At 43.8% G+C, this 27,096-nt stretch overlaps 2 protein-coding genes and 2 long non-coding RNA genes across 9 annotated transcripts in view; 2 read left to right on the top strand and 2 right to left on the bottom strand.

The window, feature by feature from the left end:
* TUT7 (terminal uridylyl transferase 7) overlaps positions 1-3,187 on the top strand; it is a 61,400-nt gene extending 58,213 nt beyond the window's left edge. For all 6 annotated transcript variants that reach the window (XM_060609920.3, XM_060609921.3, XM_060609918.3 and 3 more), the window contains one exon: positions 2,130-3,187. In XM_060609920.3, the coding sequence (XP_060465903.2) occupies positions 2,130-2,197 (68 nt within the window). In that variant the 3' untranslated portion in view covers positions 2,198-3,187. The remainder of the gene's footprint in view (positions 1-2,129) is intronic.
* Positions 3,188-5,944: 2,757 nt separating this feature from the next.
* Positions 5,945-14,440, bottom strand: LOC132663553 (uncharacterized). The gene is made up of 2 exons (XR_013551811.2): positions 14,191-14,440; positions 5,945-6,975 (listed from the first exon to the last, which is right to left on the bottom strand). It is a non-coding gene; the product is annotated as an uncharacterized LOC132663553 (long non-coding RNA).
* On the top strand, positions 7,443-21,418 carry ISCA1 (iron-sulfur cluster assembly 1). Its single transcript, XM_078436897.2, has 4 exons — positions 7,443-7,652; positions 15,663-15,716; positions 19,351-19,456; positions 21,131-21,418. Exons 1-4 carry the CDS (start codon positions 7,572-7,574, stop codon positions 21,277-21,279), a joined length of 390 nt encoding a protein of 129 aa, XP_078293023.1. The 5' UTR covers positions 7,443-7,571; the 3' UTR covers positions 21,280-21,418.
* Positions 21,419-21,475: 57 nt separating this feature from the next.
* On the bottom strand, positions 21,476-22,381 carry LOC132663552 (uncharacterized). Its single transcript, XR_009603117.3, has 2 exons — positions 22,104-22,381; positions 21,476-22,053 (listed from the first exon to the last, which is right to left on the bottom strand). It is a non-coding gene; the product is annotated as an uncharacterized LOC132663552 (long non-coding RNA).
* Between the last annotated feature and the right edge of the window lie 4,715 nt (positions 22,382-27,096).

Here is a 27,096-nt window from a genome sequence, read left to right as displayed (position 1 = left end):
CCTTTAAAACTTTATTTTTTCTGTTTAGATCTTTAACCCATCTGGATTGTACGTACAGTATGAGGTGTAGTGATATAAACTTTTTGTCCCTTGAATGAAAAGTCGATCCTAGATACTTTGGGCGGTTCAGAATATCAAAGATTTGTTGCCTGTAGATACTCTAGGGTATAAATACCACAGGAGAATGCTTTGCTTCTTCCTGATAGCACTCATTTTTCACTATGAGTTGATCATCTAGATGCTATGCTTTGAAAAGTTTGCTTCTGTGGGGCATAAATTTCTATTTGCATACTTAATATGTTTACCTTAGAAAATGTAGATAGTTAAACAAAATAAAGAAAAAAGAGCCATTTATACCTAATTCTAGAGCAAAACTACTATTTAGGTTTTGGAAGTAAAGTCTTCCCATCTTTTTCTACCAATGCACTAATAATGGCTAACATTTATTGAGTACTTTCTGTGTACCAGGTACTGTTTAGTTGTTTTATCTGTATTTTTTTTTTTTATTTAAATTTTTTTTTTTCAACGTTTTTTATTTATTTTTGGGACAGAGAGAGACAGAGCATGAACGGGGGAGGGGCAGAGAGAGAGGGAGACACAGAATCGGAAACAGGCTCCAGGCTCCGAGCCATCAGCCCAGAGCCTGACGCGGGGCTCGAACTCACGGACCGCGAGATCGTGACCTGGCTGAAGTCGGACGCTTAACCGACTGCGCCACCCAGGCGCCCCTGTTTTATCTGTATTAATTGATCTATTCTTCACAATAATCCCAATGCAGATAGGTGTAAGGGCCCACATTTTACAGATAAGGAAAATGAGGCACCAAACATGATTGATGGGATTTTTCATTTGTTTTTAATTTTTCATGTTTATGAAAATACTATTCATGTGGTTTTATAACTTTTTATGTTATTAATTGTCCTATGCATACCTCATATTCCATTAGCCATATCACAAGTTTTGGACATTTAAGTTATTTGCATACTTAAGTTATTATTAGGTTTCTATGGCTATTCATTTAGCAAAATTCCTACCCACCTCTCTGTCCTTCTGATCTTCCTTCAATTTGGTGATCAAAAATTATTTTAATTTGCATTTCTTTGATCACCCAATGATACTGAATGTTTGTTATATATACTCCTGCTTTTTTTTTTCCTCTTCCCAAAATTGCTTTTCATTTTCCCAGCTGTATGTTGGTGTTCATCTTTTCCCTATTGACTTGTAAATTCTTTAGTAGTAAGCATAGCAAGCCTTTTTCATAGGTAAAGCTTAGGAAACTTCCCCACCCCAAAATTATATAAATATTCACTACTTCTTACACTTTGACTCTCTTCTATTTAATTCTCAAATTTAATTCATTTGGAATTGTGTGGAGAAGAAGGATATGTTGTAAGAAAGATACCTAAGCCCCCTTTCTCCCAAAATACTTATTTGACACAGGACCAGTTATTGAACAATCCATACTTTACCTCATTGGTTAAAAATGCAACCCTTGGCATATACTACTTTCTTATATGTAATCACTTAAGAATTTTCAGTTTTCTTGTTTCATTGATCCATTTGTTTATGCTCCAGAACAAGACTTATTAACTGTTCTGTAGTATGGTTTTAATTAGTAATCTACATTTCTGTCCTTCTCCTGTAAATATAATAAATGTTCTTTTTTTCCTTTTTACATCCGTAAGTTATTGCTAGAATGTGACTATCCACAGGTTCATATCCACAAAGTAGTGATGCAAGATATTTATTTCTAACCAAAGAGTTTTTTGCAATCTGTTCTGTGTGGTTGGAAACGAAGACACTGATCTATGCAAAGCAGGGGTTTTGAAAAGTCCACTGACCTTCTGCACCAATATGGACGTAATGAACACGCCACTGTATTAGAATGATGTCAATCTAGCAACTTGCCTGCCTTTAGAAAGAATTTTGACTAGGTGTGTGTTTAATTGATCATGTTCCATACGTGCCCTTTTTATACCTAGCCCTACTCACTCAATCCAAAACAAGTGACCAATGCCAGTGTGAAAAGTTTCTGTAAATAATGAATAATAAGAAGTAATCTTATGGCTTTTGTGATGAAGTGAGGCTTGTTTTATTTATGTTGGGTTTTGTTTTTTCCCCCCCTCTAGGTAGCCTTTCCAGTAAATATATGACTCAGGGAAAAGCCTCAGCGAAGAGGACCCAGCAGGAATCATGAGGGAAGGAAAATGCAACACTCTAAATGGCCACTCAGGCGGTCCCATTCTCTTTGAAATTAGGTTCATTTCACAGGACACAGCAGTGTAGATCAGGCTTCTACTTACTACTCTAGGGAAATGTCAGATTTTTTTTTTTTAACTTAATGAAATTGTTAATGAGGAAAAAAAATTAATAGAGTCTACAAATCCCCATAGATATAAGGATTTTAAGAGAAAGCCATGACGTATGTATTTAAGCCAGGTTTTTTTTTTTTTTTTTTAAGCCAGGTTTAAAAAAAAAAAAAAAAAAAAGCATAATTGTGGGCCAGTATTCAGTGAATACAATTTCATGGTTTTTAATTCTTTCAGAGCACACTAAAACTGGTGTGCTGATAAACCCCTAGTAAATTACCCCTTCTTTTCCATCTATAAATCCCTTTTTTGTTTTGAAGAGGGGAGATTATATTTATTGTTGTTTACTGAATCCTTGTGTGAAAGCATATCAAATATGTGTGAACTGCTACTACTGTATTTACTACGATTTACAAGCCGATTTCATTGATATTTGTAGAAGTGATGACGCGAACACGAGTACATATTTGTGTGAGCCTTCCGGGGTATGCAGCGCCACTGAGGGGCTTTGGTTTTTTTCCCCCTCTCTAATTTTAAGTTGACATAAAATTACTATGCTCCTACAAATGAAGTAAGGGAAACGAATAGTCCTGTTTGCTGCTAAAAACATTTTCAAAGGAAAAATGACAAAATATAGAAGTGCTTTTTACTTTTTATGATACTCTGAAATTAGGGTGGAGAACTTTTAAAACTCCCTGAAGATGAAAGAGGCCATCTCTGCCAATCACAAGTTTGGTTGGTGTCATTTTGGGGTCTGACTGGAGCCCTCCTGGAACTGTTTCTCTAACTCCACAAGCCCTTCCAGAAGTAGTACGTGGCCAGAACTATGCCTCGGTTTATTTATCATTTGGAAATAAAATCAGAATTTCAACCTGTAATTTTATCCACATTCCTTTCTAGCGAGAGTCCTAATGTCGTGAGGAAACCAGATGGAGGGAGGGCAGTACAGAACTGCTCCTCTTCATCTGGCGCCCCCTCCTTGTGCTCATGCCAGCTGCTGGTCATCGGCCCCACTGTGCGCCAAGCTCTGGGACCACGCAGAGGAGAGGCACAGACTTGGGGGGATGGAAACAGAGAAGGATGGAGAGGGTGTTTGCTGGGCAAGCGTTCCCAGGTAGGAGAGGGCTCAGAAAATAAGACATCTGTGAGCCCTTCTTTTCACCTACTGGAAGACATATTCCAGTTAAGGAAGAATCCTATCGCGAGGAACTACAGAATCTGGGCAAGTTGTGGTAGGATCAGCGATCCTTCCTTACTCAGCTTTAACGAACCCAAACTCCTGAAGTAAAGCATGAATTATGTACCCTGGGCCGAAGCTGCTCCCCGTGACTTTCCTCAGCTGCTCCTCTTCTGATTTCTCTTGCCTTCAACTTGAAAGTGAGCTTGACCGGGCACACACTTCTCGTCACACTTTTTTTGGAAAGCTTAGTGATGGCGGTCTTCTGGCATGATAGCAGAAATCAGAGACCGGCCTAATTTTTGTTTCCTGGTAGGTTTTATTTTTTTGCTTGGATGCTCCAGTGTTTGTTTATCCCTATAAGTTTTGTGTCAGTGACTTTTGTCTGAAACCAAAGCAAATCCCATGTATCTCTAGCCCAGTTTGGTTTTTTGGTTGTTGGGTTTTTTCCATCTTGGGAACGTGTGTTCTTAATTTTTTTTTTTTTTCCTCAAAAATGCTTTTGTCTTTTTTTCAGTATTCCTCTTTCTCCATGCTAGGAACACTTTTCAAATTTAATCTCCACATGACTGACTGGATTTTTGGTGTCATTCTGCTGTTTGCTGTTTCTCATGTGGATTTTGTCATTTCATTTATAACTGTCTTCAGCTTATTTCAGCCACCTTCCCTTTCCTCTCAATTTTAATTATCTTCCTCTTTATGGAAACCATGTTTTCTTATATCCTTTTGAGAATGTTAAAAAGCTTCCTACATTTTATTCTAATTCCTGTGCTAGATTTCAGTCCCTCACACTGGATCAACGGGAGAGTGACCAGTGTTTACCAGCCCTGGAGAATGGATGACCCTAGGTTCTTTGCTCCCTTGGCATGGGCCTGGTCACAGCCCCTTCTCAGCGCCCCAGCCAGGGGACAGCCGCATCTGCCCCACGCTGAGGCCAGCCCCTGGGGCGCAGTTACCATTGAGGCGCAGCTGGCCTGTCTCTCAGCAGGCTCCACGAAGGCTCCACTAGCCCACTTCTCCTTTCCTCCGCCTCTCGGGAACAAACAGGAAGATGAAATCTATTCTTCCAGCCCCAGTCTACATGTTTTAATCCCTTGCTCAGTGCGTACATATCAACAGTGTGCGCACTTTCTGAGATGTTACTAAAATGTTCTGATATGACTTCAGTATACTTTTCATTTTCAAATGTGTTTCACAAATGGTTTTATTTAAAAAAAAAAGTTCCTGAGTGGAAAAAATCCTGGGTAGGAAGGTCAAAAGGGTTCGTAGTGTTACAGGCAAAAAAAAAGAAATTTGTTGACAAGAAAATAGAATTCAACAAAACTCCGATAAAACCGTGAAGATGCGCTCAGTACTTTTTTCTTTGAAAGCAGGTGTGTTTACACAGCAGCCGTCAAGAATTTAGCGCATTTCACCCAGTGGAATTCTAGACTTAATTAGGGTCTGGCTCTGCCAGTTTTCCAGCAGACTGTGGCAATCCCCGTAGCCTCTCTCTCTGCACAGTTCAGTTTCCTTGCCTGAAAAATGGAAAGCATATCTGCCCTTTCACAGAGCCGTGATGCTCAAGGGAGGCCTTACTAGGAAAACACTTTAACGTCTAGAACCCTGAAACTAAGGGCCAAAGTGCACAGTGTTAAACATTTCCCTATTTTAAGTTCTTCCTACTGGTGGGAATCTAAATGTGGTTCCAGCTTGCCAACTCCTTCAGCAGTTAACTACGACCGCCTTCTGACACCCCAGGGCAGCTGCTGCCCTGAGATAAGGGCGCTCACATATTTCTTATACAGTCGTGAAAGCTTTCTTCTAACACCAGGTTAGCTCAGCCACCTACACCAGTTTCAAATAACATTAGGTATGCCTGACCCACGAACAACTAGATTATGGGACTTACCACTCACATGCAAAACAGCCAGTCAAGTTAAAACTGAGTAGTGTGTATTAAATAGATGAACGAATCAAGCATACATGGGATCTTGAACCAGAACATTTAGAACTAGATTTTAAAAATACTTTCTGGCACACCCTACTAAAAGGCCAGAGTTCATGCATCATTTTTAAACTAGCTATGCCAATGCACCTGCCTAAAAAAAACGGTGAGGCTGCTATGAGACTATGTGCTCGAGGGTGCTTTAAATTTTTTTTTAATGTTTGTTTATTTTTTTGAGAGACAGCATGAGCAGGGGAGGGGCAGAGACAGAGGGAGACACAGAATCCGAAGCAGGCTCCAGGCTCCCAGCTGTCAGCACAGAGCCAGACGCCTGGCTCCAACTCTCGAACCGTGAGATCATGACCTGAGCCGAAGTCGGTGCTTAACCGACGGAGCCACCCAGGCGCCCCTCGAGGGTGCTTTTGAAACCTGTAACGTGCTACATGACTGCATAATGATATTTCAATAATTAAGAATGATACATGGCTTTTTTTTTTCTTTTTACGTTTTATTAACACTTTTTCAGAGCAGTTTTAGGTTCACAACAAAACAATGGAAAGTACAGAATTCCCAGATACCTCTGTCCCCACACAAGCCAAAACCCTCCACTATCCACATCCTGCACCAGGGTCGGGTATTTGTTAGAACCGACAGCCTATGTGGACACAACATTATCGCCCAAAGTCCGTTGTTTACATTAGGATTCATTCTTGGTGTGACACGTTCTATGGGTTTAGACAAATGTGGAATGGCATGTGTATCCACCGCTGTGGTTCCACGGTTTCACAGTATATGACATCTTTATCCATGAATAACTAGCAACCTTTGAGTTTCTAGTACTTAGGTGCCATACAATCTTCTAAGGGCTTTCCATTTAGTCTTCATAGCATCAGTAAGAGAAAGGGCACAAGAAGGAAAATACCCCGTCCCAAATCACCGAGCTAGGGAGAGGAAGCCAAGATACAAACCCACCATACTACCATCGCCTAATCTCACTGCTTCTTTGTGCTTAGAGGGCTTAGAGGCAAAGATAACCATTCTCTTGCTGTCGTGCAGTTCTATTTCAGTAGCAGGGAGATAGAACTACCTAAGGGAATTCTGAACCATCCAAACCTATAGGCTCTAGGGGATGAAAGATAAATTGGGCTCTAAAACACACTGATTAGTTCTTTTCACATCAAAACACTGAACAAGAATCTTTCCTCGCCATCACCATTCCACAGATCCTACTTTTCCCCTCTACCTCTAGCACTTCCACGAGAAAAGCCACCCATCCTTTATGTTCTCCTCCTCCCCCCTACTGCTAACCCTGCAGCACTTCTGTTCTCCCGGATCTCTCATTCTTTCCTGGACCCTTCATTGACCAGGCTTCCTGTGAGTGCATGCCTGGTATAATGCCTAAAGCTTAGGTGTACTTGGAGAATTAAAAGGCAGGAGGCCCTGAGCAGCCACTACAAGGTCTGACAGGCGTTCAACCAATCTTAGGGAATGGTTCTCGCTATGAATGTTGACAGATCTGTCCAATCACATCTTCGAGTTGGTCGGCGTTCCAAAGTCAGCACCTAAAAGCGAAACTTGCATTAGCACCATCTTCCAACATCCGGTGCGGTACAGCCCGCGGTGAGGAGGTAGCCTGGTGAGTATTTGGGTTATTTCGCGATTCTGCGGTTAAGTCCATGCTCTTAAGAACTGCCTAGCTGAACCAAAAAGAAGACCAACGTGTGTACCTGCGCCTCGGAACCCTTCTGCTTTGGAGAGCACCAGCGCTCGTGGCTCAGCGTTCTTAAGGAGTGACGCCGCATCTTGCCCAGGGGCAGGTCGCAGAGCGACACGCCTCCAGGGTCCACAAGTGCAGGCGTTCTGCGCGCCCCAGCCCCACTCCCCACGTAGCGCGGAGGCCGTCCTTGCAAAGACAACCTTGCCCCCGGGCCCTTGCGCCTATCAAGTCACGTGCCCATGGCCGGAGCTCCGCGCCCCGCCCTCTGTCCGTCACTCACACGGCCCGCCCAATGGCGGTGGCGGGGGCGGGCTCGCGCGGGGCGGGGCCTGGGGCGCCGTGCGCCGGAGCTTGTGGCGTCAATGCGGCCGCCGTGTCCATGGAGAGAGGCTGAGGTGGCCGAGTTCCGGCCCGAGGCACCGGGGCGCCGGGACGGCGAGGATGTCGGCTTCGTTAGTCCGGGCCACTGTCCGGGCTGTGAGCAAGAGGAAGCTGCAGCCCACTCGGGCCGCCCTCACCCTGGTGAGTGGCCGGGGCGCTCGGTCGGGCGGGTGACATTGGTTCACCTCCGCCCTCTCGAGGAGGTCACGGAGGCAGGGCTCCGGGCGCGCTCCGCGGCCGCCGCGTCGCCGCCTTGCCCGCCTCGCCCGCCTCGCCCGCCTCGCCCGCCTCGCCCGCCTCGCCCCGGCTGGAGAGGTAAACAAGCCCGGGCGGGGCTGCTCCACGGGAGCCTGGCGCCCCCGGAACTACGTTTCCCAGCAGGCCGCGCGCCGCCGCATGCGGAGGTTGGGGGACGCCGCGTGTGCGCGAGTCCCAGGCCGGCCGGGGCAGCCCGCCGCGAGCCCAGGGGCGCCACTGTGCGTGCGTCGCGGGCCTTTCAGAGCTCGGCGCCCGGCACTCCGGGGAGTTTGGGGGAGGGAACCGCGACCCCTGCCCTCGAGGTGCGCCGGGAGGGCGGTAGCTCGCCGGGGGACCTCCGGGCGAGCGCGGCGAGCGACGTGAGAGCGCAGCTTCAACAAAGCCCACCCCTCGCCGAGATCAAGGCTGCAGCGCACAAAGGGTTTCTTCCTGAGGTCGGGGAGGGGAGGCTTTTTGAAACACCCTGTGTGCCTCCAGCAGGCCTCCGCCGCGGTCGGCTCTCACAAAGGACAAAGAAGAATAAAAATCTCTACCCTGGGTGAGCGTTTTCTAGGTGAAAGGTCAAACACACTCGGAGGGCACCAGAGTCCATACCGCAGATGCTCACCGCAGGGCTTACCATGCATATACGGGATCCCTGGTGCACTGTGCAGTGGTTTGTTTTTTTTTTTTTCTTTTTAGCCTAGGGAAAACTCACATAACATTAACCACTTTAAAATGTACAATTCAATGGCATTTAGTACCAAGTGTTGTGCAACCATCACCTGTATCTCGTTCCAAAACATTTCACCCCGAGAAAACTCCCATGTCCGTTAAGCAGTCACTTGTGTTTGCCATTTTGAAAGAGTTGAATTTTATGGGAAAGCCTATGATCAGCATAACTTCTCACACACCCATCAAGAGATGAAGGAGAAGCCTTTGTGCAAGCATTCACCACCTAGAGAGTGGGAAAGTAGATTCTCTAAAGGAATCCTAGATTCCATTCAAGCTAATGCTATAAGAAAGCCTGTTGCCAGAAAACTAGTTGTAGCAAAACAGAAGAAAGTTGTGATGAGGCAGGAGAATTCACTTTTATAATGGTTCATTGTTTTCAGCCTGTACAGAGGTTATCCCGATTATTCTGTATTACTATTTTCTGTACCACCTGCCTGTTTTCATGTCTGGAAGATATCATTATCTGAGCTTAGAATTTTCCAAGGTCTTGAAATCACAAGTTATACTAGAAGATACGAGTCATACTTTGTGTCTTTCGGTCTTAGTTCACAAGTACTCAGAATTGGGGGACCTGGGTGGCTCAGTTGGTTAAGCCTCCGACTTCAATTCAGCTCATGATGTCAGTGGCTGGTGGGTTGGAGCCCTGCATCGGGCTCTGTGCTGACAGCTCAGAGCTTGGAGCCTGCTTCGGATTCTGTGTCTCCCTCTGTCTCTGCCCCTCCCCTGCTCACGCTCTGTCTCTCTCTCAAAATAAATAAACATTAAAAAAACAAAAAACATAGTACTCAGAATTGAAAAGAATTCTACCACTGGTAATGGTAGAGCCAGAAAGAGAAGTACAGAGACACTCTTGCCTTTTGTTTCTCCATCATTTAGCATATCATTACTTGCTCGTTCAAAATCTCTAAGTCATTCCCTTTTGCTCTTTGTCATTCAGCTGACATTTAAGACCTCCTTTGTTTCAGTATAAGAAATGAATGTGTTACACAGTTTCCCACCCCCCAGGGACACAGTTGTGGGCCAGGCCTTGGCCACCCTTAGGAATTACTAGGAATAATGACAGCATACATTCTCAGACCTGAGCTGTCTACACTTACTTGCTCCTGCTTCATTACCTGTTACCACTTACCAGGCTAATTCTGCTAACAGAATTGTAGCAGCTCTTTACCGTGTCATGTCTTATTTCAGCAGGGCTCTGTTGTTGGCATCTGATCAAGTGTTCTGATTAACTTGCCAAAGTCCATTGTCTGAACTTAGCCTGTTTAACTGTCTGGGTGACTTTTTAAGTTTCTTTCCCTGTGATCTTAGCTGGTGCTAAAGACAAAGGTCCTTGCTGCTTTCCACCTGATGCAGTCGTTTTAATCCTAGCATATGTTCCCTAGTCTCCAGACATTATGGCATGCACGTATTGCTGTTTGTTAGTTTTCTAGTGTTTTTGCAAAAAATATTTTAAGTCCCAGCAGATATTTTAAGTCCCTTGCAAATATTTTAAGTGCAGAAGCAGGGAGGTGATCAAAGGGCTAATGAGTGAATGTGGATGAAAGCAAATGAAACTAGAGATTTCAGTAAAAGGAGGAGGAAGAGATCAGCGCTACCTAGATGTATAAACTTCACACCAGGAATTTGACATGGCGCAAACTTGTTAAAGTGCTGTACCTGTGCAGCCTACCAGAGGTCATCAAAAGGCTAGGAAAAGGAATTGATGAAATGAAAACATGGTTCCATGCTTCCAAATTATCTACATTAACTGATGTTAATCCAGGAGAGGATTGGTGGGTTGCTGGAACAAAAGGCCTCATCTGGTGATAGGCTGCCCTAAACACTTTGGTGCAAACCAGAGATGGTTCCTTGATTGAATGTTTTAAGACTCCACCCCACCGCATGAAAGTGAGTACCTTTGGACATCTTCAGAGGCACATCCAAAGAAGATGCTGTCCCTACTCTACATATCCCGGAACTGACGGTTGAAATTGAGTTTGCAGGAGGCAGAGTGAAAAATGACAAAAGAACTTGAAGACTTAACACTGCCCTGCTGGCAGAGGCTTTTATTTCCATCATTCTACAAATCAGAATTAATGTAACCATAATTTAGGATGAGGAGTGTACCTACAGCTGTGCATAAAGCTCAAGCAAAGCTGTAAGAGAATAATGGTACATAGCCAGCATCATTCTTCATGAGCACAGAGAAGTTAATTCATTATGTTCAGTGGGTGCCTTAAGACTTAACTTTCCGGTGGCACCTGGTTGAGAAGGGCTAGGAAACAGTGTGATACTAGAGTCCCAGTAAGGAGCTGTTAATTCGTTGAAGGACAAGTACCAGAAGTCCTTCGGAACAGTGACCAAGCAGTAAGATTTCTGTATTTAGGCCATTTAAGGGTATTCTCCAAGAGGATGTGGAGAAACGGGAACCCTCTTGCACTGTTGGTGGGAATGCAAATTAGTGCAGCCGCGCTGGAAAGCAGTGTGGAGGTTCCTCAGAAAATTAAAAATAGACCTACCCTATTACCCAGCAATAGCACTGCTAGGAATTTACCCAAGGGATACAGGAGTACTGATGCATAGGGGCACTTGTACCCCAATGTTTATAGCAGCACTCTCAACAATAGCCAAATTATGGAAAGAGCCTAAATGTCCATCAACTGATGAATGGATAAAGAAATTGTGGTTTATATACACAATGGAATACTACGTGGCAATGAGAAAGAATGAAATATGGCCTTTTGTAGCAACGTGGATGGAACTGGAGAGTGTGATGCTAAGTGAAATAAGCCATACAGAGAAAGACAGATACCATATGGTTTCACTCTTAGGTGGATCCTGAGAAACTTAACAGAAACCCATGGGGGAGGGGAAGGGAAAAAAAAAAAAAAAAAAGAGGTTAGAGTGGGAGAGAGCCAAAGCATAAGAGACTGTTAAAAACTGAGAACAAACTGAGGGTTGATGGGGGGTGGGAGGGAGGGGAGGGTAGGTGATGGGTATTGAGGAGGGCACCTTTTGGGATGAACACTGGGTGTTGTATGGAAACCAATTTGACAATAAATTTCATATATTGAAAAAAAAAAAAAGGGTATTCTCCAAGAAACCATTGGAAGTAGCCTAAATGTGTAACAATGAGAGATTGGTTAAATAAATTAGAGTAGATGGAATTGGTGAGTACATTCAGTTGGTGTAGTCACTGTAAATAATACTTTTTTTTTTTTAAGTTTGGGAGTCCTAACTCTTCGTTCTTTAACTTACTGTCTCTGTGCAAATTATTTAATCTTTAATACCTAAATCACAGAATTGTGAGAATAAGATGATGCATGTAAACCATTAAGCACCTGGAACGTACTTAGTAAATCGTTAATAACGTGTTTATTACCATGTATTAAATGAGAGACATGTTAAACTTTTAAAATGTGGGCTACATAATACACAGAGATGAATAGGAAAAGACAAAAGGGAAAACACTATAATGCCACCCCTAGCTGTTAAAGAACGAGTTAAAATATACTGTGACTTGTTCATTGGCTGCTAGTTACCATCTTCTAAACATTAAAATGCTGTATTTATAATGAAATTAAAATAGGTTGTAGTTGTTGGCACGTGTTTAGTATACATAATCCTGGAGTTAGCTCTGGTTTTAATTTTGTTTTCTTGAACAGCAAAATACTGTTCATGGGGAAAATTGCATGGGGAATTAAGGAAATACAGTGTTGCGAATGAAAAGTTTCTGCTACAAAAACAGGCTGAAATCTTTTTTTAAGGGCCTTTTGTCTTGTTCTGTGATATACATATGAGTAGATTAAAAACTATCTTTGTATTTAATCAAGTTTCAAGAATCTTAATTTTGTTTTAAGTTTATTTATTTATTTTGAGGGGAGAGAGGGGCAGAGAGAGAATCCCAGGCAGACTCCACATTGTCAGTGCAGAGACGATGCAGGGCTCGAACTCATGAACCACAACCAGGAGATCGTGACCTGATCCGAAGTCAGACACTTAACTGACCAAGCCACCCAGTGTCCCAGGAATCTTAATTTTTTTTTTTTTACATGTATTTATTTTTGAGAGACAGAGTGAGACAGAGCGTGAGCGGGGGAGGGGCAGAGAGAGAAGGAGACATGGAATCGGAAGCAGGCTCCAGACTCTGAGCAAGCGTTAAGCCCAGAGCCTGATGTGGGGCTCAAACCCATGAACCGTGAGATCATGACCTGAGCTGAAGTCGGTTGCTCAACCGACTGAGCCACCCAGACGCCCTGGAATCTTAAATTTTAATTCATTGGTCAAATCTCAGGTGAATAAGTCCTTAATTATACCTAAATTAAGGTATATTATACTTTCCTTGGAAAAGTATAGGTGTCTTAGTTGTTTGGGGGGAGTGCTTGGAAATTGGAAGGCTAACAGGCCTGGAGCGTGTTGTTTAGCTGAAGTTCTCGCACTGTTTGCCAGGTTGACTTTACTTATGGCAGAGGTGCTAGTGTATGCAAATAGACAAAGAACCCAGCGTGATCCTCAGCTTCTGTCTGGCCCCAAGATACAGAAAGTACCTTTAAGAGCTAGCATTTTTTTTAAGTGCCACATGTTCCCTGTTAGTCATTCTGACTTGTTCTGAAAATCAAATTTCTCAGCAAGTTGTAAGATCCATATCTTTCCCTTAAATAAGTACTCAGCTGGGTTTCCATCATTAATAACACTCCTCGCAATGGAGTATGTTTGGTTTTGGCCTGACACAGGAACATTAAGACTTGGTGTGGCTCCTATAATGACGTTTCCCAGGCACACCAGTTACTTTTCCCTTAACAGTACAAGGCGTGAAGTCAGCCGCTTTGGGATAGGGAGACCAGTCCAAGAATTGTTTTTACTTACTGTGTCTAAGTGTTTCCTACTAAGAGTTGAGAAGAGAAGAAAATACATCATTTTGGAAAGCCAAGTTAGGCGATTTAATCATCACTTGGAGATAAAAACCACAAGGGGCTGCTGACAGAGTAGTGTTGATACTCTGTCTGCTTTGTTTTGGTCATGGAGGGGTGAATGGCGAACCCTCCTCATCTTTGACTTCCCAGCATCACAGGGCAAGTTATACTTGAAATGGATATTTTTCCATGGCCCTGCCTGGGGTTTTGTTTTTCTGTTTGTTTTTTACTTATTGGAAATCCTTTGCTCTTTGACAGTAGTTAGATTAAGGACAGTAGTTCGATTCAGGACTCAATGTGGGAAGTATGACCATGAAAATTACGGAAGCTAGTTTTTACTGGCAGTTGTTGAGAAGGACAAATGAGCGTTTTTAAACATCTTTTCAGAAATACTTCTGTAACTGTTTGAGGTTGATATGCCATAATATCAAGAGAAAAAAAACCACAAAATTCTCTTTTCCATTTCCTCCTTCTTCCCCCTGCGTACTGTTCCCTGTTGTCTGCTTTTGTCACACCGCTTGGCTCCTGTTCTGGTAGAATTGTGGGAAAAGGCTTTTTAATAGACCACCGACTGGTGGTGATTTTTTTTTTTTTTTTTCCTTTTGAATTGGGCTCTGCCCTGACAGCAGAGAGCTCAACACAGGGCTCAAACTCAGGAGCTGTGAGATCATGACCTTAGCTGAAGTCAGATGCTTAACCAACTGAGCCACCCAGGCGCCCCTAGTTTGTGTTTTTAAAAAATACTAGTCTCAATTTTCTAAATTGGTTTCGTGGCCTTTCTAAATTGGGTCCAGACTCTGCTTCAACATCCTTACCTGGCTGAGCCCCCTCCAGGCAGGCCAGAAGAGCACGCTTTAGGGCCATCCTTTGGGTCTGTTCCCTCAGCACGAGCTTGGGTTTTGGCTACAGTTGCTTCCGAGTCATAGGTCATAATATCCACTCCCTGGGATTTCACAAACCAGTAAGATGCTGGTACAAAAAACTGGAGGACCAGCACAGCGTTGCCAGCTGAGGAGCTAATAAAACAAAGTAGGAAGGACATGATGTCTTCACTAATATACTCTCTTCATTGTGATAAGGGCTGGTTTATATTGAGCTCTTTGTGCTGGCACTGCTCGGAGTGTACTTCGTGAGCTCGTTTATTGAATCCTCACAACAGTCCTGAGGAGGAGGGTCTCTTCTCCCCATTTAAGCCAAGTCACAGGCTGGGACACAGCCAAGAAGTGGAGCAGGAATGCCCTGGAACAGACTTTGTCCCTGACAGCACCGTGAAAAAGCAGATAGGATCCAAGAGTACCAGTTTGGTAAATTTGGAAAATTGCACTTCCCGAGAAAGCGGGGTTGGTGATGCTGATCCATCTTGAGGACAAATGGGCTAGATTAAACAACATTACTCCTGAAAAATGCCTCCCTGTGCTTGCTTCTGTAGTTGACTAGCTTATTTCTGTTTGTCCGGATATCCTGAGATGTTGTTTTAAGCCACATTTAGTATCTGTGGGACCATGTGGCAGGACTGTACCGAGGCACACCCTGGGTTGATGCTGGTATCACTGTTTCCTGTATGCATTTTGACGAGTTTGACATAGATTAGGGGTAAGCAAAAAAAGCAATAGAGTTAATAATAATCAACAGAAAAACTGCCTGAAGATCGGCTTCCCCAGTGATTCCTTGAGTCATTCATTGACTGTTGAGCACCTGATCTCTGTGTTGGGAATTGTACTTGTGCTGAGCATGTAGTAGCAGCACAAAATAGATGCTCCTTGGAAAAATTACATTTGTGATGTAAGTAGAGAGTACCAGCGCTAATGACAGGGAGCTGACCTTGACGGGGGGGAGCAAGACTCAAAGGATGTTGCTAGAAGGTATTTTAAAAATCAGAATAGAGTCTCCTGGGTGGCTCAGTCGGTTAAGCGTCTGACTTCGGCTCAGGTCATGATCTCACAGCTCATGAGTTCAAGCCCTACATTGGGCTGTGTGCTGACAGCTCGGACCCTGGAACCTGCTTTGGATTCTGTGTCTTCCTCTCTCTGCCCCTCCCACTCACGTTCTGTCTCTCTGGCAAAAATAAACATTAAAAAATTTTTTTTAAATAAAAATAAAATGCTTTGAATTGAGAGTTCATATGTTTGTTTATAAAAGCCATAAAGTACTTGGGCAAGAGTGGAATATAAATTTGTCACATGAATTTGCTGAAGATAGACTTGAATAGTCTCAAAGGGTAGGGAACTATAAGGCTTAAAAAAGCAAGTTTTGCAGCTAAAAACTTAATAACTTGTTCTTTTTTCAGACACCTTCAGCAGTAAACAAGATAAAACAGCTTCTTAAAGATAAGCCTGAACACGTAAGTAAAACCAATCAGTTGAATATTTACCAAAAAAATTGAAGTCCTGTTTTCACAATGAATTTATCTTGTGATAAACAGTATGTTTTCATTGGTTAGGGATTTTCATTTAAAGAGTAAAGCTACACTCCAGCACTATCAACAATAGCCAAAGTATGGAGAAAGCCCAAATGTCCATCGATGGATAAATGGATTAGAAGATGTGGTATATATATACAATGGGAGTATTACTCTGCAATCAGAAAGAATGAAATCTTGCCATTTGCAACTACATGGATGGAACTGGAGGGTGTTACGCTAAGTGAAATTAGAGAAAGACAAATATCATGTGACTTCACTCATATGAGGACTTCAAGAGGCAAAAGAGATGAACATAAGGGAAACAAAAATAATATAAAAACAAGGAGGGGGACAAAGCAGAAGAGACTCATAAATTTGGAGAACAGAGGGTGACTAGAGGGGTTGTGGGAGGGGGGATGGACTAAATGGGTAAGGGGCACTAAGGAATCTACTGAAATCCTTGTTGCACTATATGCTAACTAATTTGGATATAAATTTAAAAAAATTAAGTATGTTGAAAAAAAAAGAGTAAAGGTACACTCAAGGTTTTTAAAAAAAACAAAATTATTTCATAACAAGGTATTAAATGGAGAAGACATCATTTTTTGACCCCAGACTCTTGATTGTTATTCATCCTTCTAAGGGGCCACCTCCCATTGTCCTTCCCAACACAATCTGTACGTTTTTAATCTGTCTACACCGGGGTTTCTCAGCTTCTGCACAGTTGATGTTTTGGGCCAGATAATTCTTTGTTGAAGGTGGAATGCAGGATGTTCAGTAGTATCCTGGGCGTCTCTACATAGGTACCCGTGGCACTGCCCCACTTCTTAGTTGTAACAACCAATAATGATTCCCTGATGGGGACTACTGACCTAGACTATGCCTGTGCTTGTTTGTGTGTATATCTCTTCATACTTAGATAAAAGCATTCCATGCATGCTGTGGTTACACTTGACTTTTTGTCCTTAATAATAATAGCTTGAGGTTCTTTCTGTGTCCTTACAGGAAGACCCACCTCATTCTTTTTAATGGTTGCATCTATTAGTGTGTTTTATCGAACAGGTTTTATGTATTTAGCCAACTGCCCATACTAACGGTCTTTGGGGTTGTTTACATCCAGTGCTGCCACAACCATCACGCAGCAAACATTTCGTGTCTGTAGCGTGCCAGGCCCATTGCTTAGAGGGCTAAGCCTGTAAGCATGGTGTAGTGCACCTACATAGCCTGTTCTAGACACAGAATTGTGCAGTAGGGGGTGTGTGCCTCACCTTCATCTTAGTGCATTGTTAATTGCCTGTGGAGTACCATAAATCACATCCAAGTACTAGACTATTAATATTGAGGAATTAGACTACAGAGTGGTTTCTAGCTTCTGTTGTGCGATCTACCTTACAATTGAATGAAGTTCTGGACGGTCCTCCTAAGAGTTACTGCATGCATATATCAGTATTCCAGCTCCATTGATAGATCGATGACCAAATGGACCACGAACTTAGCTGTGTAGATTTGAGGGATGTTTGTTCATAGTGACGTGAAAAGGATGGAACGCATACTTCGTTGGAGTCGCTGAGGGCACAGGCAATCCCTTTTCCAGACTCCAGGTAAAATCCAGCTGTATTTTCATGTATTCTGTAAGCGTCTGTATTCGTTCCTAGTAGTAGGACTTCCTGCTTGCTGGAGGCCTCTTATTGACAAAGATAAAAGCTAGCTTAAACCCATACTTAGGACATGTGCCTCCGAATTTGAGCTAGACGGTTTATTGATGGTGCCCAGTACGGGACACTCCCTCCCGTGTTCTGTCAGCTCTCACTCTGAAAGTCAATAAGAGCACAGTTCTGTCTCCGTGTTGTGTAAGGGTATAAGACACACTCTGGTGAGCTTTCACAGCTCTGGTGAAAAAAATTTTAAATGAAGATGTTTTTGTATCCAGAATATGTGTATTAATATAACTGTGAAGTTTGTTTTGTAATCAACTATAAGCAATACATACACGTGTATTATTTCAAATGGTACAGGAAGATATGAAAGAGAAAGTTCCCCACCCCAGCTCCTCAGTCACAGAAATCCCACTCACTTGTAACCATTTGAGCCATTTCTTTTTTTATTTATTTGAGTTGACACATCTAAGGGATATGCTACACCAGTAATTGTTAAAACTTTATCAACTTAATATGATTGATTCCTTGCAATGAAAGATACAGAATTTGAACTACCATCTCCTGTCCCCTCCTCTTCAAGCGCTACTAATAAAATTTCATTTTAGCTCTTCCATTGGCCACTTTGATGTCATATGGTACAACCTCCATTTTTAAATTGATTTGTATTGTTTATATTATGTACTTTTATTTTACATAAAATAAAATTCACGAGTGCTGTAAAAAAAAAAAAAGGGTAGAAGACACACTCTGCTGTCTGAATGCTTCAGCTGTCCAGACTCCCAGGCACCCCAACATTGTAAGCCCCACTCTTTGCCACACGTCTTTCCTACTCCCTGTTTTCCTGAAGCAAGTGCACATTGCTGCTTTTGAGAGAATCAGGGTCTACTGGCTGAAATCCTCCTTTGTATGGTGATGGTTTTACCATACACTTCAATGAAAAAGCAGATAGGATCCAAGAGTAGGAATTTGGTAGGTGTTGTGAGGCAGTCACATTAAGATAGACATTGGTATCTTAAAAGTGCGGTTTGGTCACCTTTTAAACTTCTTACATCTGTGTTGGCTGCAATCTTCTGATTTCTGGTACTCGAGAATGTGTCTGCCTTAGAGTTAAGGCCCCGTGTAGAGGCAGGGTGATTGCCAGGTGTGACAGCCTGTGAGCCTCGGTGAACCTAGCCACACAGAAAGTTCCTGAGAGCATCTCCTGCAGTGAGGTGGGGCACAAACAATCAAGAATTTGTAGGTAGCCGTCTCTGCCATCAGATACTTTTCTTTTTCCTTTAAAAAAAAAAAATTCTTCATGTTTAGAATTAAAACTCTTCTTTAAGAGGCACCTGGCTGGCTCGGTCAGTAGAGCATGTGACTCTTGATCGCGGGGTGGTGAGTGTGCGCCCCGGGTGGGGCACAGCTTACTGTGGTACAGTGGATTACTGAGGCATTACATGCAAATGATAGTTGTGAAGGCTGATCACACGGAAAGATGACGTCTTACGTGGCAGAAACAAAGCAGACAATAAGACTTTTATTCCTGCTGTAATAAAACCTGTGTTTCGAGTGCATGTATATATGACGAGGACTGGAAGAAAAATGGGAAAACCATAGGAGATATTTTTTGTAGAGTGATAGTGACTGGCTTTTTGGAGTTTTGACCCCTCTGTACTGTTTTCTTTGCACATAATTGTTTTTTTATTTTAGGATCCCCACTAGTGTTGCAGTGATGTTTGTTAAGTAGTTAAATTTTTTAAGTGCATGTTCCCCCTGGTCCGCTTCCTAAAGGGACGTTTTATAGCCAGAAATCTAGTATTTATCTTTGAGCTTACGAAGAAACATACAGGGTCAACCAGCCAGGGTTTTTATGAATGTAATTGTTTAATATGTACTACTTTAAAACTTAAGTCTTATTTACAATGCTTTTTCAGGTAGGTCTGAAAGTTGGTGTCCGAACCAGGGGTTGTAATGGCCTTTCTTATACTCTAGAATATACAAAGACAAAAGGAGATTCTGATGAAGAAGTTGTTCAAGACGGTGAGTTTTAAGCAAACTGGGCGTCAAATCTTTAACCTTGAACGGCAGGAAGAGTCAAGATGATAGTAGGAATGCGTATGTGGTGCTCAGTGTATCTGGTTTGATGGCCTTTCATGTATTAAGTGATTCATACAGAGCAGCTGAGTGAGAATGGTACCATGTCGTGCCCCATTTTACAGATGAAGAAACTGAGGCATGGAGAGGTTACATAGCTGGCTTCAGGTCTCTCCGCTAATTAAGTGGCCTAGTGAAAAGTTGAACCTAATCAGATTCACTCCAGAGGCTGTGCTCTTAGTAACTGACGGATTATCATTTGTGTGTTTATTTCAGTTACAAAAAATAATCACTGTGTGCAGAAAGGTTTTAAAATGATTAAACTTCATACTGAACCACACATCGTGTGTGAAGCAGCAGTTTGACGTCTGTACCAAATAAGTAATGTCATCTCATGCTTTTGAGGAATCTGTATTTTTCATTTTTATTTAAAATGTCAGTGCTTTAATTATGTCCTGCCTCCTGCCCCAACCCAAGAATCTGATAAAACCTATTGAAAACAAAAAACTACCTATTTTTGTTAATAGGTAGTTTTTATTGTTTCTTTTATTTTAGAGAAAGAGCGAGTGGGGGAGGGGGGGAGAGACAGAATCTTAAGCAGGCTTCATGCCCAACACAGGGCTCGATCCCACCACCCTGGGATCATGACCTGAGTCAGAATCAAGAGTCGAACATAACCGACTGAGCCACCCAAGTGGCCCAGTATGTTGTTTTTTAGATCGATACATTAAACATCTTAAATGTTTTCATTTTTAAGAAGAGGAGTTCTAATAATTATGTGTAGTTTATATATGAGTAATTACTAAGTTTCTTATAAGGAGGAAAGCTTTCTCTTTTTTATTTTATTATTTTTTTAAGTTTTGGGTTTTTTAAAAAATTTTTTTTGAATGTTTATTTATCTTAGAGCGTGCAAGCAGGGGAGGGGCAGAGAGAGAGGGAGACACAGAATCCAAAGCAGGTCCCAGGCTCTGAGCTGTCAGCACAGAGCCTGATGCGGTCTTGTTTTCATGAACTGCGAGATCATGACCTGAACTAAAGTCAGATGCTTAACCACTGAGCCACCCAGGCACCCTGGAAAGTTTTCTTCAGCTGATTATATTTACGAAGATACCAACTTCTACCTGCGTAATTACTAGGGAGTTAGGTTGTTACCAGTTTTCCGGCCCCTAAGCAGCACAAAACGGGTGCGGTGCACTGGTTGGTCTTATGAAACCAGCCCAGTGTATCACAGTCCTTGTGTGCCTCTAGGCTTGCCATTGTGTCATGTGTACAGACGTCATTGCAGAGTTCTCGCACATTTTCTGGACTTTGTCTTTAGAGAAGTCTCACCGAGAGTATACTCATTTCCTTCATATTGCATATTGGAAAAAGGAGTGAAGTGCAAAGCAAATTCTAGTTTTGCATAGAATTGTCATGGGATTGGCTTATATACAACAGTCTAGCCAGTGTCATTGTGTTTGACTTAGGTTATTGGGTGGAAAAGAAGGGACAGACAGGAAACTGAGCACTAAATCCCTTAAAGGAAATAGTGGGACTGATCCAGAAGCTTCCTGTTTGACTTTTGTGAGTGGTTACTCTGCAGGTTTTATTTATGTGACACTTGTTTTCTTCTCCCCCCAGGAGTCAGAGTGTTCATCGAGAAGAAAGCACAACTGACACTTTTAGGAACAGAAATGGACTATGTAGAAGATAAGTTATCCAGTGAGTTTGTTTTCAATAACCCAAACATCAAAGGAACCTGTGGCTGTGGAGAAAGCTTTAATATTTGACTGCTCTGGCTGTGAGCTCCGGGAACACTCATGGAAGTCCTAGGGCTTACTGAAGAAATGATGTGACTGTCGCATGCTGAAAGGTTATAATGTATGACTGCCTTATGAGGAAAATAAAATGATGCATTTTGAAATTGAAGCCAGTGTATTAGATTCCTAAAGAAGTGATATTTGTATTATTTTTAAAGGGCAGAAAATGAGAAGCCATTACTCTCTTTGAGTCATTTTCCTGATCTATAAAGAAAAAAAATCCTATCCTGCACTTCCTTGTCTTCATCCTTTTTATTAGAACCAGTTTCATGAAAGTCGCCTTCCTGGGAGGATTTCAGGAAACGTACTTGATACACGTGCACTGCATAGATCTCCATTGAATGGTGCGAATGTGCATCTACCAACCAGATTGATGGCTCTTAAAGTTCAGAGGCGCAAGATCCTGACTGCTGGCGGGACGCGGGAGTGCACTGTTTTTTCTACCCAAACTTGGTACAGCGTTTCTACATTTTTGTCCCAAATTTCATTGTCAGATGCCTCATTTGCTTTACCCCTTAGCAGCAGCTGGCAGACGAAAGTATCGAGCAAAGGTTTCCTTGAACTGCAGTGCAGAAAGATTCTGAGCAGTGTCATCTAAAGGTAAGAATTACTTAACCCACCATTTTTAATCCATTTCTTTTGCCACCCTCAGTGCCCCCTCCACGGTGGAGTCTCAAGCTGGCTTAGATCCTTTTGGTTGAAAGGTGTCTAAAAAGCCATCCAGTCCACCCCTCAATTCTATACCTGGGGTACAACCCCCGGGGAAGCTAAAGGACTTCTGTCCACCCTCACACCGTAGGCTCTGTAGCAGCGGAGCTGGGACCACTCTCGTGTCCCCTTCTGTGTAGGGGACACGCCGGCTCCACAGTCTGAGGCAGGCAGCAACGCTCAGCGTGTGGACTGGCTTCTCTATCTGGTTGGCATTCTGATAAGATTTTCCTGTAATTTGACAAAGATCGTTATTTAGTTTATTTTATTTTGAGTGAGAAGAATCTTATTTTAAAACCCACTCATGTGAATTACCGTCTTGTTTCTTTAGAACTATGAGACGTTTTCTGCAGTAGAGAGGACACTGTAGCGCCCCAGAAATATCCTTCTCGAATGTTGAGGGTCTTCATGAGGGCCGAACATGAGGGTCTTTTCCTCAAATTCCTAGTACGTGTACGTTTTCTGAATCTCAAGTTCAGTGAAATTCTTAACCTAACATTGTCACTACCACCTTTTCTTTGACAGTGTTCCTTTTGTCATTTAGTGATTTTCCTGGGTTTGACATACTAAGTGTTCTACAACACTTGCTTTTTTTGAAAGCCGGTTCTCATGAGGTAGCTGTCACACTTCTGTCCGTCCTGTTTACTGAAGTACCCGGCACGGAATGCACCAAAACCTAGCGCGGTGGCGCTCTGTAGGTGCTTGCGAGTTCGTATTGTTAATACACTTGTCGGTCCACCTGTCATTTGTGCAATACTGTACGTGTGTAGAGAATGAATTGTCAATAAAAAAGAACATGGCCTCTGTGTGATCGTAAGATTGCCTTTTCTTTGTAAGGAAGAAGGGTTTGGGAATAGTAGCTGTAGCTGTTGCTGTAGCTGTAATGGCTGCGTTTTTCTAACCAGTCTCGTCGCTAACGGGAATTCTCCCCACCCGATGCATTTGTGTCCAGTCTTCTGGCGTCGTTCTCCATTTGGCCCTCTGACAGACAAAGCCTTTGGGATCGCTCTTGGCCCCAGAGACCTGAGCATCGCCTTTCTTCAGCCTTGTCTCCTCCCCGCTTCCCTTCCTCCCTCCCACACGGACTCCCTTCTTACAGCCCCCTGTGTCCTTGTCCCTGCCTGCAATGCTTTTCCCACATCCGTCATCCAGGCTTTATGTTCACCTCCAGAAAGGTTCTCAGCCGTTCACCTCAGGCATCTTTGGAAGCACCTGCTGTCCAAGCCCTGAGGTTTCACAGATGACCAGAGACAGTCCCTGACCTCAGCCATCTTAGAATGGACAAATGAGGGGCGCCTGGGTGGCTTGGTCGGTTAAGCGTCAGACTTCGGCTCAGGTCATGATCTCACAGTCCGTGAGTTCGAGCCCCGCGTCGGGCTCTGTGCTGACAGCTCAGAGCCTGGAGCCTGTTTCAGATTCTGTGTTTCCCTCTCTCTCTGCCCCTCCCCTGTTCATGCTCTCTCTCTGTCTCAAAGATAAATAAACGTTAAAAAAAAATTTAAAAAAAAAAAAAAAAAAAAGAATGGACAAATGAGACACCAATGAAGAGAGTAGGGTAAGTGTCGTGATAGGTAAAATGTGATACAGACTTGCTCCGTGCCAGGAGCTGTTCCAGTATCATCTTCACAACAAGCTAGTGAAGTAGGTTGACTGTTGTCATCTCCTAGATGAGAAATTAAAAGCTCAGGATGAATAAAATAGTTGACCTGAGTCCCACAGGAGGTGGCCGGGTCACAGTGACCCGCCCGTGCTGCTAGCAGTTGGGCTGTGCCACGTGTAGTGAGAACCGAGATGGTTCACTTCTAAGAGGCTAACTTAAAAGCCGTGACACCTCGGGCTTTTAAAGCCCCTGAGAGATTTGGGGAAAAGGGAAGACGGTGGACAAGACTAAAGAGAACTGAAAACCTGCAGGAAGCTAGGCACTCAGGAGGCTGTGAGGGACAGAAGGGACAGTAGATGAGACAGCATGTTGCGGCTTTCTCTAGGTGCTGGGAGCCGTCAAAACCTCTGCGTTTAGAAGTCGGGGGCTGGGAGGGGAGGAAGACGGGGAAGTGCCACTGAACCCCCAAACCTGAGGCGGAGACTGGGGTGAGCCTTCGGAGCTGCCATCAGCAGGACTCCCGTCGAACAGACCAACCTCGACAGGGCCGTGGCGCTGTGGCCCGTGGCCAATCACACTGGCAACACTTTACCGGGTGTTTTGGTTTTGGTCTCTTGCACAGTATTGAAAGGTTTTCTTGAAAAGTAGGAGCTTTGTCATTTCTTTGGTGTTCACTTTGCGACAGGCACGTCGTAATCCTCTTTGGCAAAATGGCTCGCCTACGGCTGCGTCATGTTCTTTCTCGCTTCAGCCAAGCGTCGCCAAACCCTGGCGTCCGGTGAGAGGTCACCTGGTAGTGCCTGTGTGACACGGAGGACGTCAGCTGCCGCGGCAGGAGCTTCATGCGGGATGGTTTCTTAATCAGAAGAGCACGCTTAGGAGCCCACTCCAGTGGTGGACGTGCCCCAGAAGAATTTCAGGAGACGGGGGCTGCAGCGGTGTTCTGCTGCAGAGTGTCCCTGTCCCTGCCCTGTCTCCGACCCACAAGAATGATTTTCTTGTTGACAAAGAGGAAAGTGGGGAGGGGTTGGAAAAATCCCTACAAGATCAGAAGTCCCTAAGATTTGCAGGACTTCCCAGGTTTCGTTCATCAGGAAATCCCTTTTAAAAAGAGCCTTTCTTGTCTCGTTTTGATGCCTGAGAGATCAGGAAATGCAAAAGCCTGTGATGTTAAGCTGCCTGGTCATTCCCATGCCATCGAAGAGCTGTAAGACCCTTGTGGCCTACAAAGCTCTTTATAAGTGTCCAGTTTGGGCCTCAGAGCAGACGTGACCTGGCCCACGAGACTGCGTCAACTCGAGTAAATATAAATGCAGCCAGCCTGATGGCTGGGGCTCAGTCCGCAAGTTCGTGGGATGTCAGAGCTAGAGCTCTGGGGGTCAGATACATCTGGATTTAAATCGTGGGCTCTGTCACTTTGTGACCTGTTGACCCGGCACAGTTTAGGTGATTTCTCTTGAGCCTGTTGCCTTATCTGTGGAACAGTCTCAGAATTGGGGGAAATTGGATGAGCTAACCGCACATAAACAGGATCCAGCTTAGAGATGATACTCAGTACTTAGTGGTTCTGGTCCCTTTTACCCATGCTTATCAGTCAAGGCAAGAGTGCAGGGAAAGAGTTTTCATATAATTAGGGAGTTACTGCCCCACATTAAAACCTGGGGGCGATTTACTGTATCTCTTCACATGACCACAACAGCTTGATTGAAAAGAACTACAGATATAATAACAGAAATTATATTCTCTTTGTAGCTGATTAGCTATGAAGAGAATTCCCGTGTAGAGAGACGTTTCTTAACTGACGAGCTGAACCCCCACGGGCTTAGAGGGTGGAGGGTCAGGTCAACGGGAAAGCCAGGCTGGCGGCCTACCTACCCTCTCCCTCCTTTGCAATGTGGAGCCCTTGCCAGGGGTGAGTCCTGGTGGGATGTGTGAAATCTGCCTCCCTTGCTGTCCCCCAAAATCCTCAGTAAAGGCTGGGGTTCTCAGTGGCACAAAATGCAACCTTCCCCAGGGCAAGGACTCTGCACCAGCGATGGCCGCCTAGCACAAAACTAGGACTGCATCACAGATTTACTTCAATGAGCACATAATTTCCAGCTATTCGCTATAAAGTACATGTTAGGGGCACCTGGCTGGCTCAGTCGGAAGAGCATGCAACTCTTGATCTCAGGGTCGTGAGTTCAAGCCCCTTCCCTCCCCTGGTTGGGTGTAGAGATTATTAAAAAAAATGAATAAACTTTAAAGTACATGGTTATTCTCTGTGGAGTCAGGTCTTCAAACAGTCCTTCTCAAGCTTCAAAGTGTAAATAAATGGGTATCTTGTCGATCCCCAAGGTCTAGGGGACTGGGCTTCTGCACGTTGAGCCAAGGGTCAGGTGAAGCCCATGCTGTTGCTCTGCAGACCACCTTTGAGTAGCAAGGTTTTAAAATGTCTCCAGGGGTACTTGGTTGTATTAAGTGATAATTTGTACCTGTAGTTTTTACCGCCCACCGTGGTGTTGAGGGTCTCTGATCAGCATGAGAGAGCCCCGTGGCCAGCCTGAGATGACAGAACAGCTTACCCACCAGTTTTTATAACACCTGTCTGGTTCCTTTCAGTGAAATCCTAAAACCGTCTCGAGGATGTCCAGCCCCGTTTCCATTCAGTAGCTGGGTCCCCGCTCAGTCCCCACTGCTTTCGCCAGCACAACCAGGCGACCTGGGTGGTCCATGAATCATTTTGATCCTAATGTTCTGGAACCAGAGTCCTCAAATAGGCTGGGTTTGACATCTCGGGGAGACCTGCAAGAAAGGGGACACCTTGCATGGCCCTTCTTTTCTCTGAACGACCACAAAAGGTGGCACAGGGCATTGCCTTTCAGGAAATATGTCTTGTGGGAAGTGTGCACAGGACAAAATTTACCACTTAACACTACTTTTAAGTGTGTGTTTCGGCGGCCATAAGAACCTTCATAGTGCCGCACAGCCATCACCACCATCCATCTCTAGAACTTTCTCATCTTCCCAACTGAAACTCTGCCCCCATTAAACACTAACTGTTCATGCCTCGCCACCTCCCGTCCCTAGTAACCAGCATTCTACTTCCCGTCTCTGATTTGTCTAGGTACCTCAGAGCAGTGGGATCCTGCGGTACTTGTCCTTTTGTGTCTGGTCCGGAGGTAACAGTTTTGATCTTCATTAGCAAGGAGATGTGGCCTCAACAGTTCTCACGGTTGCTCTTTAACCCACCGCGGATGGAGTCTTTAGTTTGTCAGCTGTGAAACTCCTTTGATGATGTGTCTGCTGATGGTTATTTATGGACAATTGAGGGCAGTTTAAGAAAAGCATCAAAAGATTGTGCACTAGGCTGACCCAGACGAAATTCATCATGAGGAGTCTGGGCAGAAACATCAGGTATAACAAAGGGAGTTCAATAGATAGGACTTGAAATATGTAGCTCTTGTCAGGACGAAGTCCGGCAAAACCATTTGGTGTTA

This window comes from Panthera onca, chromosome D4, assembly GCF_046562875.1.
Source record: "Panthera onca isolate mPanOnc1 chromosome D4, mPanOnc1 haplotype 2, whole genome shotgun sequence".
NCBI lineage: Eukaryota > Metazoa > Chordata > Mammalia > Carnivora > Felidae > Panthera > Panthera onca.
The sequence above is the reverse complement of the archived record's forward strand: the minus strand, read 5'-3'. Positions and strand labels throughout refer to the sequence as shown.